This window comes from Python bivittatus, unplaced genomic scaffold (genome assembly GCF_059951505.1).
Source record: "Python bivittatus isolate LINGU-HERP-01145 unplaced genomic scaffold, Pbiv_v1 ctg000260_np1212, whole genome shotgun sequence".
NCBI lineage: Eukaryota > Metazoa > Chordata > Lepidosauria > Squamata > Pythonidae > Python > Python bivittatus.
Window position 1 is genome coordinate 1,131,797 of NW_028277055.1, and position 15,255 is coordinate 1,147,051.

The 15,255-nt window shown below is 46.3% G+C and overlaps 1 protein-coding gene across 4 annotated transcripts in view; it reads right to left on the bottom strand.

Moving 5' to 3' along the window:
• Positions 1-15,255, bottom strand: part of MAP7D1 (MAP7 domain containing 1) — a 67,414-nt gene that overhangs the window by 28,500 nt on the left and 23,659 nt on the right. For all 4 annotated transcript variants that reach the window (XM_088140242.1, XM_088140241.1, XM_088140246.1 and 1 more), the window contains exons 2-3: positions 3,430-3,849; positions 2,567-2,635 (exon numbers count right to left, since the gene is read on the bottom strand). In XM_088140242.1, the coding sequence (XP_087996368.1) occupies positions 2,567-2,635; positions 3,430-3,849 (489 nt within the window). The remainder of the gene's footprint in view (positions 1-2,566; positions 2,636-3,429; positions 3,850-15,255) is intronic.

Here is a 15,255-nt window from a genome sequence, read left to right on the forward strand (position 1 = left end):
GGACACAAGGAGCCTCCTTGGCCAAGAAGCGACTCACACAACGGACCTTCCCAGGAGAACCACCTCGTCGCTCCTTGGGCTACGGAGCAAGTGAGGAGGGCTGTGAGCTCCGGCCTTCAGAAGGCTTTGAATCCAGCCCTTCGAAGGGTCATTTTGAGTGGGACCAAAGGGTAAGCGATCCCGTGAAGAATTAATCACATTTCAGCCGAGCTGAATTTCAATTTCCTGAGTTCCCGTTCTCTCCAATGCTTTGTCCCACTCCCTTTCAGAATGCACTCCTGGGGGCCCAGATTTGCTGCACAATGAGGGCTCTCCAGCATTGAGCTAATGCTGGGAATTGTAGTCCATTATACCTAGAGGACATTGGGGACAATGATTATGGAGGAGGGAGGGAGGGAGGGAGGGAGGGAGGGAAGGAAGGAAGGAAGGAAGGAAGGAAGGAAGGAAGGAAGGAAGGAAGGAAGGAAGGAAGGAAGGAAGGAAGGAAGGAAGGAAGGAAGGAAGGAAAAGGAGAGGGAGGGAGGGAGGGAGGGAGGGAGGAAGGAGGCTTGTGATTTCTTCCCACTCATAATTTTCTCAAAGGATGAGTTCACACAGGATGAAAAACCAGCTTTGGTGCAGTATGTTGTGAGAACCTGACTAATTATAATTTAGTCAATAAAACTTGGCTGAGAGAGCCAAGCATTAACATGGCACATGAACCGTAGCCAGTGATGTGAAGGCTGTCTTCCAACAATAATGGATCCAACTCAGGCTAGGATTATACAAAGCTTTCAACGTAGGACAAGAATTGATGTTCTTGCTTTCACTCAACATAGACAAGACTCAGCAGCTATGATTTCTGTGGACACTGAAAGTTTCCAAAATTTTTGATATGGTTCCCTTGGGGGGGGTTGAATTTATTTGGGCTTTCCTTAGAATTTTATGTTTTGGATTGATCTGATTTATTCAGTTCCTAAATCATGGGTGGTTATTAATGGTGCAACCTCTCCTTGGACGAATTTATGTTGAGCTCCGTGCCAAGTGAGTCCTTGTGCTCCTTCTCTGTTTAATTTAGCTTCAGAAGTCCTTGCCTGAATAATTAGAATTTCAGAATATATCCCTTAGAGTAGGATGGGGAAGAGTATAAGATTCTATTATATGCTGATTATACTTTATGTTTTATAGCTAGATCAGAAATCAGTACTCCTACTCTTATTTATTAATACACAAATTTGGAATCCTGCCTGGATATTTCAAGAAGTGGATTATTCCATCATACTGGTTGAAAGGAATTTACAAGGGCTTGAACAAATTTCTTCAGCAAGGAAATCCTGCAAGCTTGTTGCTCTGTAAAGTGCAATTACCTGTTATCAAAGATGGGTTAATTTTCCATTCTTTCACGCTATTGCCAGGCATTCTTCCTAGCTTCAGTAACTGTTTAACTTGGCAGGTATTATCTGGCCCCACTGCAATCTTGGGTGTTATTTATGCAGGGATCCATTTCAAGACCTGCACTTAATGCTGCAAAAATATATATAGAAAATATTGGATCACAGATACCCTTTTTCATCTGTTGAACTCATGAAAAACTTACACTGTGGAATAACTGCAGTTTAAAAATAGCATCTAAATCTGTTGGGGGGATAAACTGGGCGTCTCATAAGAGCCAATTCTGAGGAAGGCAATTTCTGAACTTTTGCAGCATTAAAAATGAGTCTGATTTACCCCAGAGTATATTTAACTTAAGCATTTGTCAGCTGGTTTATCTGGACCAGCTGTTTCTGAAGTTCCCCAGTGGTTTAAGGTTTTAGAAGATTTGTCTATGGCTTCTAAGCCAGCAACCCTTCTTTATAAGAGGGCTGATGAAATTGATATCTTTTGCTTGAAAGATATTGTGTATGTGTGTGGGGGGGAGTTTGGTTCTATCCTCATTATTTGGAATCTCTCAAAATATCTTGAATTAGGGATTAGGGAGGATGGGAATTAGCTAAAATAATTCTTATACAACCCTGGTAGGAAAAGGCTACCCTTGATTTGCAGCAATGGGTTATTATGTTTTGTCTGTCAACAATCCTGGAATTCATCTTTTTTTCTACAAGGGGGTAAGGAAGAAAACATTCAAGTAAATGATAAGTTCACATTTTTGGATTCGCCAGAAAAAGGAGTCCAAACATCCCTTAATATATTCTGTGCATTCCCACTTCCATTCTCCTTTTAGGAGGGAAGAATGAAAGGGCATTTTGTTCACCATCGATCACATACACTAAGTGTCCCAGCCAAGAGTACAACAGAAAGAAAAACACGTTCGTCTTGGGTTTTTTGCCCCATTGGGCTTAGTTTTGAAGAGAACAAGGGCAGCATTTCCTAAATCTGCCAAATGTATCGGAATCCGGCTCCCATCATCCCCATCCTCTGCATGGAGGGCTCGGCATGATAGGAACTTAGCTGTACCCTCTGGAAAACACCAGGCTGTAGGAGAGGGTGAAATAACCAGACCATAAATCTGGATTTGCGTGTCTGACATGGCTCAATGAGATGACCCCCAAAAGCCTGGGATGCAGATGACAGATAACCTGCTTCTTACCCAGATGTTTGGCTCGCTCTTCGCGACGCTCCCGGGCCAGCCTGTGTCTTGCTTGGGCCTTCTGGGAATCTGGAAGAAGGAGAAGGCAAAGGCGTCAGAACGACGAATGGGAGGTCCTCTGCTCAAGTCCACTTGATGCTGGAGATCCCTTCACCTTCCATGCTGCGGTGGAAGGTGGGAAGGGATGAATCCATGGCTAAGTCATCCTGGCCTGAACTAGGTCATGTGGCTGGAGTTCCTGCTTTTCTTGTGTTCCTGATCTCAAGCAGGATTTCTCAACCTCATCAACTTTAAGATGGGTGGACTTCAACTCCCAGAATTCTGGGAGTTGAAGTCCACCCATCTTAAAGTTGATGAGGTTGAGAAACACTGCAATAGAGGTTACAATCTCTTAACCAGTTCAAAGAGTGAACCTGGAGAAGGGACAAGTCTCCCCTTCTCTTATTTAACCCCCCTCCCCACAAAGCAGCATTTTGGCCCTGGAACACATTGGCATAAATGCCCATGGTGAGCTCACTGTGGTCTTCCATCCTTTTTCCTCTTCCTGGTGGGGCTCATAGGAGCAAGCTGGTAGGCTTGGTTGAACCCAGTCTTGTTTCATGGGAGAATATAGAATTATGATCAATATCGCCCACTTTGGAAAGGTTTACATTTTTCCAAACCCAAAGACCTAAAAGCATCTCCTCTACACAAAGGTTTTGGCTGCCCCAAAATCCTGATGTGTATTAGGCAAATGCAAGGTTAGCCCCCCCAAAAAACACAGACGCTTTCTAGATTTCTTCATCAGGAAAGAGGGCAACTGCGCCCCAGAGCCCCACCAGATCCCCTCCCCAAGTCAGTTCCCAATTGCAACACGAACGTACCTTGTTTTGCCCGGGGGCTGGCCGAACCCTGGGCAGTGGGAGGCTGCTCGCTCTTCGGGGGCAGGCGGGCACTGCCACGCGTTTCCTCTGTTTGAGGTGGGCTCGGGGCTCCAATGGGCGGGGGGCGATCACTCTTAGGGGGCAAGCTCTCTGCTTCCAGAAGTGGGGCGGTGGGCAGCGGGCTGGGCTGGCACGTCTGGCAGGCAGAGCCTGGTTCCGAGACAGGCGCAGTGGGGGTCTTGGCCCCCAGGAGGTCATTTGGGGTGGGCTGTGTCACAGCTACGTCTGGCAGAGGTGCGGGTGCTGGTTGGAGGGCTGGGGGGGTCTGGCGGCCAGGCTGCGTCTCTGCCTTCCCCACCAAGGGCGCTGTCTGTCCATTTCGAGGCGGTGGCATCATTTCCGAGAGGGTCCCGCGGGAGGCTGCAAGACAGACATTGTCTGGCTCAAATCTCCTTCCACTGCTGATACCATCTTTTTTAATCTATCAATAATTTTATTTAAACATTTAAGGAAGAAGATAAAAACTAATTGAAACGAATAGAGAGTAAGGAAAAGAAAAACAAAACAAAAAGAAATCAGAGAAAGAGTTAAAAGTGCAAAAGTAAAGAAACAAAGAGGTAGCTTCTGATCTGCTTCACGGCAGTTATAAGTACAGGTATAAATTTACTTCTTGCTCTATGGTGACAACGTAACTCTATTTTTTCTATAATCCATTCTTTCTAATCATCAAAACCATAAATCATAAGTTCATTTTTTTCTGCTTCATGCAAAGCGTCTATAAGGGGCACAGCTGCTGATATTATCAATGGTTACACATGGTTGTTTTAGAAGGGAGCGGCAAGCAAAGGAGGTCAGGGCTGGTTTGTCCTAGGATGGGAGACCACTAGGAAAGCCCCATGCTGTGGGTTAGACTAGAACAGTGTTTTTCAACCTGGGCCACTTTAAGATGGGTGGACTTCAACTCCCAGAATTCCCCAGCCAGCAAGGCTGGCTGGGGAATTCTGGGAGGTGAAGTCCACCCATCTTAAAATGGCCAAGGGTGAAAAACACTGGACTGGAAAGTCAAAAAAAAAAAACCCACAAAGAAGCAGAGCCAAACCATTTCTGCAATGCTGCAAAGAAAGAAGCATAAACATGGCCCCCAAATCCTCTTTACTGTGGGTATCTGAGACCGCCAACCAAACATCGTGCAAGCTGGGCATAAAACCTCCGTTTGCCTTCAGGCCCAGAAACCTGGCATGACCCAATGAAGTCGCCAAGACCCCACCCTCCCGGCTTGGATGCAGGTGCCACCTTTAGGGACGAAACCCTCAAAACGTTCAACCCTTTGGTCAGCCTTCACCTCACCTCCGAAAGGTGTGACTTTCCTGGAGTTTTTGCATTTCCCCTCCAGGCATTTCTCAGGCCCCTTTTGTTTCCCCCCACCAAACCCCACAGAAGCCCCCCTATTTTTTCCTTCCAAGGCACCCCCAAAGCACATACATTGAGCAGGAGGAGGGGAGGGAACCCCTGGTTCTGATAATGCACCACAGACGTAATTCCTCACTATCCTCGATGCACGCAGACCTGCCTGTGCAAACACACACACACACACCCAGATGCAAGCACACCGCTCCCCTCGTGGCAGCAGGGCCTTTGCAGACAACAGTTAACTCATGCAACAAGAATGTCCAGCCCCAGACGTGGAGAAGCCCCGAGAACAAGGCTGCAAATGTCATCTTTGCCAAGGGAGGGGAACGGCTTTGCCAGCTTCTGCAGGAAGGAAGGCAGACAGAGACAGAGAAGCTGGGGGGGGGGGGCAGGCATGGGGGAAAGAGGGGAGCAGGACCGGACAGTGGAGAAACCGTGGGAAAAGCAGCCTGGGCTGGCTGGCCGTGCAAAACCAGACCTGGTGGGCTAACTGCTACCAGGCACCTTGCTCAACCTTGGCACCTTGAAGATGGGTGGACTTCAATTCCCAGAATTCCCTGGCCAACATGGATGTCAGGACTAGTTTGTCCTCAGATGGGAGACCACAAGGAAAGCCCTATGTTGTGGGTTAGACTACAACGGTGTTTCTCAACCTTGGCCACTTGAAGATGGGTGGACTTCAACTCCCCTTGCTGGCTGGGGAATTCTGGGAGTTGAAGTCCGCCCGTGTTAAAGTTGACAAGATTGAGAAACACTGCTCTATGCCATACCTATAATGCATTTTAGCAGTACAATTTACTCATGCTTCTATTCTCTTTGTTGAAAGCACTGGGTGTTAGAAATTGTTGTTGATCCACTTGAAATCACCCAGAGGTTTCTAGCTCTCACTCTGCAACCCTGATTCACACAGCTTCAAATGATACTTATGGAAATATGCCTATATCTTATGTCAACAACACGGAGGTCATCTACTCAGCTCAGCACTTTCAGCAACTGGTGGCTTCTGCTGGGAACTGGGTTTGATCAAACCTGTCAGAGAAGGGGAAGGAGATGGTCTGATTTGGGGGCCTGGAAGGCAAAAACTGATTTAAACCCCCTGGGAGACATACCTGTAAACTACCATTAAACTGATTTAATTTAAATCCAATATAACAGCTGCTGGAAAGAAGACTCTGAGATATAATATGGGACAATCTGTCTCTTGCAATTGCCATTTTACCTAGGATGAAAAGCCTTTTAGGACGTAGTGTCCCCAGTCCTTTAATTCAAGAATCAATTCCCATAAATCCATAAGTAGATAATTTTGATAAAATTGATGGATTCCCACCAGCTTTTCCATACGGTGTTGGAGAGGGAGATCCTCTTTTGCTATAAGGAACCAGCCATTGGCACCCCCGTATTGACTCCGGCTGAGCCCCCCACAAAAGCTAAGCACCCTCAAACCTGGATGGGAGGCCACCAAGAATTCCAGGGGCTGTGGGTGAGACTGGGCAATTTCAAAAAGGTCCCTTCAATTGAATGCTGCCATCTTGCAGGACTGAGGCAGGGTGCCTTCTCTGTCACGGTCCCCACCCTCTGGATCAGCATCCCCCAGAGATTTGGACGGTGCCCCCTCTCTTGGGGTTCTGGAAAGCCCTTAAGACCGGGGTTAATGTGGGTGTAAACTATGGGTCAGGCCCCTGCCATATTGTGAGTCTGTACTGTTTGCTGTTTTAGTCCAGGCTACCCGTTTATGAGGATTTTAACTGTTTTACTCTTTTTATGGATTTTGTAAGTCACCCAGAGTCCTCAGGAGTGGGAGGCCATATTAAATTGAATAAATTAAATGAAATATTAAATTAACCCGCGTATCAGTGTTTCTCAACCTCAGCCACTCTGAGATGCGTGGACTTCAACTCCCAGAATTCCCCAGCCAGCATGGCTGGCTGGGGAATTCTGGGAGTTGAAGTCCACGCATCTTAGAGTAGCCGAGGTTGAGAAACACTGCAACATATTAAGCCCTAAAGAATTAACCCACCCAAGTTTAGTTTGGGAGATGCCAGGATTCTGAAAAATCTGGTTCTTGTCAAGTGGGGTGAACCCCAACAACGAAGAAGGAAATGGGCAACTAGCAAGAGCCTTGAAGGAGATGTGCCCCCCACCAAAGGTCTGAACAGTTGTAGAGTGGGTGTTCCCAGCCCTGGTAAGAGTATTTCTTGTTTTTTTTGGTTAAAGCCTCCCTCACCACTTCCAGGGATCTAGGGATGACTCCCTTGTTGTGCAGCTGTCTTCTTCTGCCCTCCTGAAGAGCATCACAAGGAGGATTTCCTTGTGCAATCGCTCCTTCTTCTCACCTTGCAGGTATTCCTGCTCTGAGTCATCTCTTTCCCAACCTCCGGTCCCACATCCTGAACCCCTGCCTTGCCGTTTGGCTGCTGAGATTCCCTCAAGGTCAACAATGGTGACTTCTTCACACAATTCCTGAACCCTGCCCTTGTTCCTGGGTCAGTTCCTCCCCGCAGATCAGCCTCCTCTACCTTGCAGCTCTCTGGATGTATTGGGACTGCAACTCCCATCCTTTCCTCTGAGCATGGGAGTTGGAATCCTGACGATGAGACTCCAACTAGGAACCTGGTTCTTAATTTTTGTATCTAGCCACGCTCTCTTCCTGCAAGGGACCGCCCTTCCTGCTTACACCCAACAACCAAGTGATGCGTGATGGGTGAATCTCAACACTGTCCCCAAAGAGTGCCCCCTCCTCTTTCCTCCATGCCCCAGTTCTAAACTTTAGCTTAACTTTTCCATCTTCCTTCCAAAAATCTGCATGGTTCGGTTCGCAGAACATACAACACAGAACAAGACTTGGTTGTTCAGCCAGGCCTTTGGTGAAGGAGAGGGAGAGCCCTCGCTTCATTTTCTTTATCTTTTATCTTTTACAGATGTTATTGTAATTTCTTGGTTTAATTGTTGTGAACTGCCTGGAGCCCTTGAGAGTTGGGCAGCGTACAAGTCGTCATCGTCGTCGTCATCATCATCATCGTCATCCAGGTTATTGAACCAACCCATTTCCTGGGTTTGCACCATGCAGTAAATGACCAATTAACCCATCAGCCTGGATTCACACAACTATAGGAAGCTACACACACACACACACATGCACAAACCTAACCACGGCAACAACTAACCTGTTGTGTGAATGCAGCTGTTACATTTGCAGCCAACCTGGTTTAAGGGTGGCTTATTCCCGAACTTTTCCTTTGTGGGTTTATATTTAGTAAAGCTGGCCTGGCTGAAAATTGCAGGGAGCAGCATAGTAAAGTAGACCAAGGGGAGAGAGGGCTGCGCCCCAAAGCCTCCACATTCTCTTTTGTGTAAAGAACAAAACTCTCTGCTCTGTGTGTCAACAGGCTGGGCCTGGGGATGGATGGCTGTGTGGCTGCCCTGTCACATGGAGCTTGGACTCCAATTTGGAGGGCACCGATACGTCTACATTTCCAGATTTCTGCCCAGATCATCAAGTTAAATAACAACCATAATATAATAGCAACATGCAATCTAATTTAAGAATTGATTCTTGAGCTATCTAGCCCAGGCAGAGTATGCCCTCCCTGAATGTCTGTTCTGTTGCTCCGGGCTGACCCTTCAACCACAGTCTGCCTGCCTGCCTGCCTGCCTGCCTGCCTGCCTGCCTGCCTGCCTGCCTGCCTGCCTGCCTGCCTTCCCTTCCTCCCTCCCTCTCCTTTTCCTTCCTTCCTTCCTCCCTCCCTCTCTCCTTCCCTCCCCTTTTCCTTCCTTCCTTCCTTCCTTCCTTCCTTCCTTCCTTCCTCCCTCCCTCCCTCCCTCCCTCCCTCCCTTTTCCTTCCTTCCTTCCTTCCTTCCTTCCTTCCTTCCTTCCTTCCTTCCTTCCTCCCTCCCTCCCTCCCTCCCTCCCTCCTCTTTTCCTCCCTTCTTCTCCCCTTCCTTCCATCCTCCCTCCCTCCCTCCTCTTTCCTTCCTCCTTCTCCCCTTCCTTCCTTCCTTCCTTCCTTCCTTCCTTCCTTCCTTCCTTCCTTCCTTCCTTCCTTCCTTCCCTCCCTCCCTCCCTCCCTCCCTCCCTCCCTTCCTCCTTCTCCTTCCTTCCTTCCTTCCTTCCTTCCTTCCTTCCTTCCTTCCTTCCTTCCATCCTTCCTTCCTTCCTTCCTTCCTTCCTTCTCTCTCTTTCTCCTTCTCTCCTTCTCTCTCTCTTTTCTTTCCCTCCCTCCCACCCTCTCCTCCTTCCTTCGCTCCTTAAATAAATAAATAAATAGAAATAGATATTTCCATTTATTTATATTTCAAATTTGTCACCACCGATCTCACCGCTGAGCGACTCTGGACGGCTTAACAGTAAAAGAATACATATTAATTACAATAAAATAAACAGTAATTAAAAACTCATTGCAAGAGGTTCCTATATAAATAATAAATAGCATCCAAGAAGCTGATGTTAACTATGTTATATGATGAAGTACAACCAAAAATACAACATTGCTAATATAAAGTCAAATATATATATACAAAATAGTAATTAAATGAGTGATGTTTGAAGAAACTAAAGATATATCTGTAAAGTACTAAATTAGAACTAGTTCAGTCCTTTAACATATTATTAAATCTAGCCATATAGACCATCTATTCTCAAACTTGACAACTTTAAGGTGTGTGGACCTCAACTCCCAGAATTCCCCAGCCAGCTCTGGGGAATTCTGGGATTTGAAGTCCACACATCGTAAAGTTCCCAAGTTTGAGAAACACTGATCTATTGCTCAATCTTCTCAGTTTTAATACAGTATATGATTTCAGTACAATAATATTCATACGATAATTAGGTACTTAATATTCTGTTTAGATGCCTGAGAGTAATGAATATAGATAAGTGGATATCCTACTAATATTATTACAGTTTCACATATTAATGTTACAAGCATTATGATTATTTGAGCTTTTCTTCAAAGCCCTCCCATCTTCTTGAAGAGGCAAACCCTCACATAGGTTTAACATAACTTGTAGAAAGAAACTCACCTGTACTGCCCATTGCAGCTTTCACCCTCCCCCAAATGTTTACCATGGCCCCCAATCACTCAAATGCTGCCCCCTCTTCAACAAATCCTGTTTCTATTCTAGGTTCCAGCCCTGGAAACATCAACTCCCAGAATTCTCAGCAATAGCCGTGCCATCTGGGAAATTCTGGATGCTGAACTTTACACACATCTGATGGAGGGTGCCCAGGTTGATGGAGGTTGATCTAAGTTGGAAACACATTGTGATAAAAAGAAACTGGTCGTGGGAAATGCCAGCCCCCAGCTAAGCCTGGAAGTTTACTGGAAGCCACATGAGGGCTTCAAAAGTTTTCAGAGTTATTCCTTTCTGGTCTCCCAGAACAACCATCCCCAACCATAGTCATTTGGGAGCTGGAAGGCCTTCTAAATCAATAAAGCAACGACAATGTGACACCTCCAGATGTGTGGACTTCAACTGCCAAAATTCTCAGCAATGGCCACGATAGTTGGACAATTTGGGGACTTATTCCACTCATGGAAGGCATCCAGATTTGAGAAGACCAGTTTACTATGCCTGACAGCAGTACAGCTGAATCTCAGACATTGAGGAATCTTTCTCATTAGCTTCTACTGAATGCTTTTAACTAGACACACTGGAGACTCAACCCAGGGAGTTTCTGCATGCAAAGTGTGCTCCTCCACACTGTCCTTCAAAAAACAGACACACAACCAATATACACTAGTCCATCAATCAGCTGACAGTTCCCTTTATCCCAACCCCATCGCTTTAAACCTTGAACGGTCTTGGCATTGTGTAATTAGGGAGTACAAGCTGCTTAGTCAACAGTATCACCCTCCTGATAATGATGGATGAGCTATATCCAGCGCAGGAGACAAAAGAATCTCAGCAGACAGAAAGCAAAGAGAGAAAGAGGAGGAAGGGCCATCGGAGGGGTAGAGCAGAGCGACAACTAGACCAAGGAAGGCGGTTGGCAAGGAGACCTGGAGCCAATCGTTCCCCCAAGCTTTTGAGAAGTAGATATGAGTCCCTCTCCTGAATGCAACTTCTTCTACTGTCAGATCCAGGAAGGTAATGCAAGAATGAGTTGGACTTGCTCATGTGGCCATTCTTAAATGTCAGGCATCAAAACTGTTTTTTCTCCTCCATGCATGGTGGGCATTTGGTTCATCTACCAAGGTCATCTACAGTGGCCTCCCTGTGTGGAGACAGAAGGGATCACTTAGGCCAGCAGCCCAGACTAGGAGTTTCCCCACAAACTGAACATTAGCTACCAGTAGAAGGGAATATCTGTAGCTCAGGGTTGAACTGTGGAGTCCTTGGGTTTCTCTGAGCTTGGTTGCTTGGTTGCAGACGTTTCGTTACCCATCTAGGTAACCTCTTCAGTGCACATTAGCTCTCCTGATTTTCAACAATTGTAATCTTGGCTGGAGAAGGCCCAGAATTGCTCCATGCATGTGAACAGCATCCAGTTTAGGGAAGGCCCATTGAGTGCTCCTCAGTGTAGAAATCCAAAGTAAAGCAACCGTGATGGATGGCTGTCCAGAGCGGCTCTAGATCCAGGCAGAAATGATTTCTTGAAATTCTCCACCGAGGTTGTAGGCAGAGAAGTTGGAAGGGAGATTTTTCCAAATTGCTTTAGGAGAAGGAGAAATTCTTCAAGCAGTTCTCAAGTTGACAATAGCACTGCCCTTGGAAAAGTCTCTTGAGTTTTGGAAGCCAGGAACTTGGCAACAACTGGAGAGAAATTTCTCCAATGGAAGCGAGGACCATAAGTGTCCAGGGAGGGGGCAAGTGATATTATATACATCACAATGCACCTGATGTCATCCCGGCTTCTAATGGACGCCTATGCATAGGAGATTCACACCCACTCCTCAGCTGCCTTGGCACTAAATGAAGTGAGATGATCACACTCTGCCCATGAATATTTCACTGAAAGTCCCTTTTCCTTTGCAAGAAATTTCTAAAAAAAAGCGCTTTCATTTAATCAAATGAGAGCCAAAAGAAAAAAAAATGCAGAATTTTTCTGCCCAATCTCAGCTCATGTGATCATTTAACTGTTCTTTCTGTTAAACAGAGTTTCCTTCCATTCAATCAGAGTCTGTCTTCCTATCACCTATGGCCATGATTCCTTGCCCTACACTCTGGAAAGATAACTAACAAATGTCAACTTTTGTCTGTGTCACATTGTTCAAGTATCTGAAAAATGTTATCATCCCCCTCCTTGGTCTTCCCTTCTCAAGGCCAAACAGATCCAGATCCATCAGTTTCTCTTTGTTAGACTCAGTTCACCCTTGTTCCTCTTCCAATCCCGTGGCCCTGAATGGTCTATCAAGTATGGCTTCCAGAACTGGAGTCAAGGTGGCAGTCCCACCAATATAGAAAGTTGGGCAGGTGAGGAACTGTGCAAAAATCCACCCACACTCTTCTCTGCCTCTCACCAATATCTCAGTGGGGTTTGGTTAAGGAAAGTCTGTTTCCAAGATTGTTGAGAAAGGTCTAACTTTGCCCTGCCTGAGGGTAGGAGGATGGCATAAAATGGCAACATTCATGAGGCACTCTTGCTACTTCGTGGGCTTTTTTCTCGACATCTCTTCATATCCAGAAGGGGCTTAGTCTTCTCCTTAATTCAGGGGTGGGCAAACATTTGAGGTCCAAGGGCCACATGCAACAATTGAGGAAGGCTGTCAAGGACTTCAAGTAGGTGAGGCTACCTCACACATTGGAGAGGACTGGGGTTTGATGGACGTTCTGTGTCTCTTCTTCACTTTTTAACTGTGAGATGCCTAGTCCTCAACTTATGACCAGAATTGGGACTGGAATTTCCATTGCTAAGTGATGCAGTCGTAAAGCGAGGCATCACTTGATTGTATCGCTTGCAGACAGCAATCCTGGCACTTCCCACTGCAGTCGTTAAACAAAATCTGCCATCTAGCTGAGGACCCACCTCAATCCAAGACTATCTGGGCTTGGTCTCTCCCAGCCCCGAGCCTCAGTAAAGTAAAGGACTGCCTCCAACTCCTCCCACCTCTGCCTTTTTGGCCGCCTTGCACCCTGCCTTGTGGGGCGGCAAGCAGTCCCAGAACCACGTGGCTCTGGGGCTGCTTGCCACTCCCCAGGAAGCTGCAGCGGCCCCAGCCCAGTCCCGGCCACAATCATCCTTGCCGCCCTGCACTCCGAGGCCCCTGCCTCCCTGTGTGCTCCACCGCCTCAGCTCACCTTTGCTGCCTTCTTGCTCCTGCTGCTGACGAGGCGTGCCCGGCCTGGCTCTTCACGAGGCAACTGCTGACCAGGGGAGGCCATCTTCTTCTCCAGGTCTTGTGAGGAAACCATCATGCACAACCTGGGGAAGAAAGCCTCATGTGGCCAGAGCTGTCTTGCGAAGAGCCAGGCTGGGCACGTCTCATCAGCAGCGGGAACAAGATGGCGAAAGTCAGCTGAGGCGGTGGAACACAGGGCAGCAGGGGTCCAAAAGGGCATAGATGGGGGGGAGATAGTCAGGTGGGGGGAGCTGAAGTGCCTATGCAGTCATAAGTGCAGGCAGGCTGCCAAGTGCCCAAATTTTGATCATGTGACCGCGGGGGCGCTGCAACAGCCGTAACTTTGGGCATGGGTCATAAGTCCCTTTGTTCAGTGCCATCATAACTTTGAACGGTCACTGAACGAATGGTCGTAAGTCGAGGACTACCTGTATTTAGGGCTGAACAGTAGAGTTTTCATCTGTTTTCCATCTCAAAATAGTAGGAAACTGTGCCCCTGTGTTTCCAACACTCACGATCAGAGGGACGAGGCACAGGGACACTTGCCTTATGATAACCAGACAGGAAGAACGTGTTTCAGTCTCTGTTACAACACATTTTGGAAGCACTTTCAAATCCAGATCGAGCCAGAACCTGCTCTTTGCTTTCTACTCGCCGACCACTGACAATGTACATGTTTGCACAGAAGCAGAGATGCCCAAACAGCTTCCTTCTTTAGCATTTGCCAAGCTGCCATATGAAATGCAAAGCATGCGCCACGTCACGTGCCGAGCACCTGCCGATAACAGTTTATACTGTGTTTGTTTGCTTACTGGAGAATGCATTAGCCAGCATTCCACTGTATGACTGCAGCATTCCAGTAATCAAACAAACAAATAAATCATAATAAAGAAGATGCAATATTTTCTCAGGATTGCATAGGGTAGGTGTTCAAGTCCATTTAAAACACACTCAAATACAAAAATGACAATGATAAAAGCAGCAGGAGAAGAACAATACAGTCCTAGCCACAACGTAACGATTACTCCCAGCCTGTCCTGACCCAGTGTTCAGGGGATTCTGGGAACTGTAGTCCAGCACCTTTGAAGAGGCACAGGTCGACTAAAGCTGTCCTGCTCTCTGAAAGAAAACTGGTCCTTGGAATAACACAGGCAACAGCAGGGAAGCCTTTGGGCCCCTGAACTCATTTGGAACTTTGAGAGCATGTTGTGAGCGCTCTCACAAAATGGTGGGGCTGCTCAGTCATCGAAATAAATTATTCTAATTGTCAGTTTTAGTTTTTTCAGGAAAGAGCTTTAAGTCTCCAATTAGCTGGAAGATCAATGGGAGACTTATTGAACATATTAAGACCTTCAAGTATCTGTCTGTCTATGTATGTATCATCTATCTATCTATCTATCTATCTATCTATCTATCTATCTATCTATCTATCTATCTATCTACCTACCTACCTACCTACCTACCTACCTAATCAACCTATCTATGTGTCTGTCTGTCTATCATATCTATCTACTTCTATCATCTATCTATCTATTGTATTTATCTATATCTTTATCTATCTACCTATCATCTATTTATCTACTATATTTTTCTGTCTATCTATCATATCTGGGGAATTCTGGGAGTTGGTCCACATATCTGAAAGTTGCTAAGGTTGAGAAACACTGTTCTACTGTCTATCATCCATCCATCCAGTCTTCCTTAGCCACCCAACTCCCATGGACTCTGGGTGTTCAATTTCAATCTTCCACTTGCCAGATCAACCAGGTGAACTTAATATAAGAGCCCAGGAGCATCTCTTGCGATGATCAAATATGCAAATCAACATGGCAACTAGCAGCAATTAAGTTATTTAAAGTTATTTAAAGCCCAGGTTCTGAGTCTGATGCTCTATGGTGCCCAGCTGTGCATCTATAAGGATGCATCTAGACTCAAAAGCATCCAATCAACACTTCCAAAATCTAGACTGTGTGTCTCTGGCCCAGCTCTCATACCATTAGAATCATGTGGCATCTCCTTTGGGACTCATCTGAGATTCTGTCATCTTCTGGTTAAAGCAAGTCCTTTGAGGAACCTCCTTGGTTCACCTTACCCTGTTAGATAGGTTCACTTCTTTGTTAAGACAAATAAATTATGA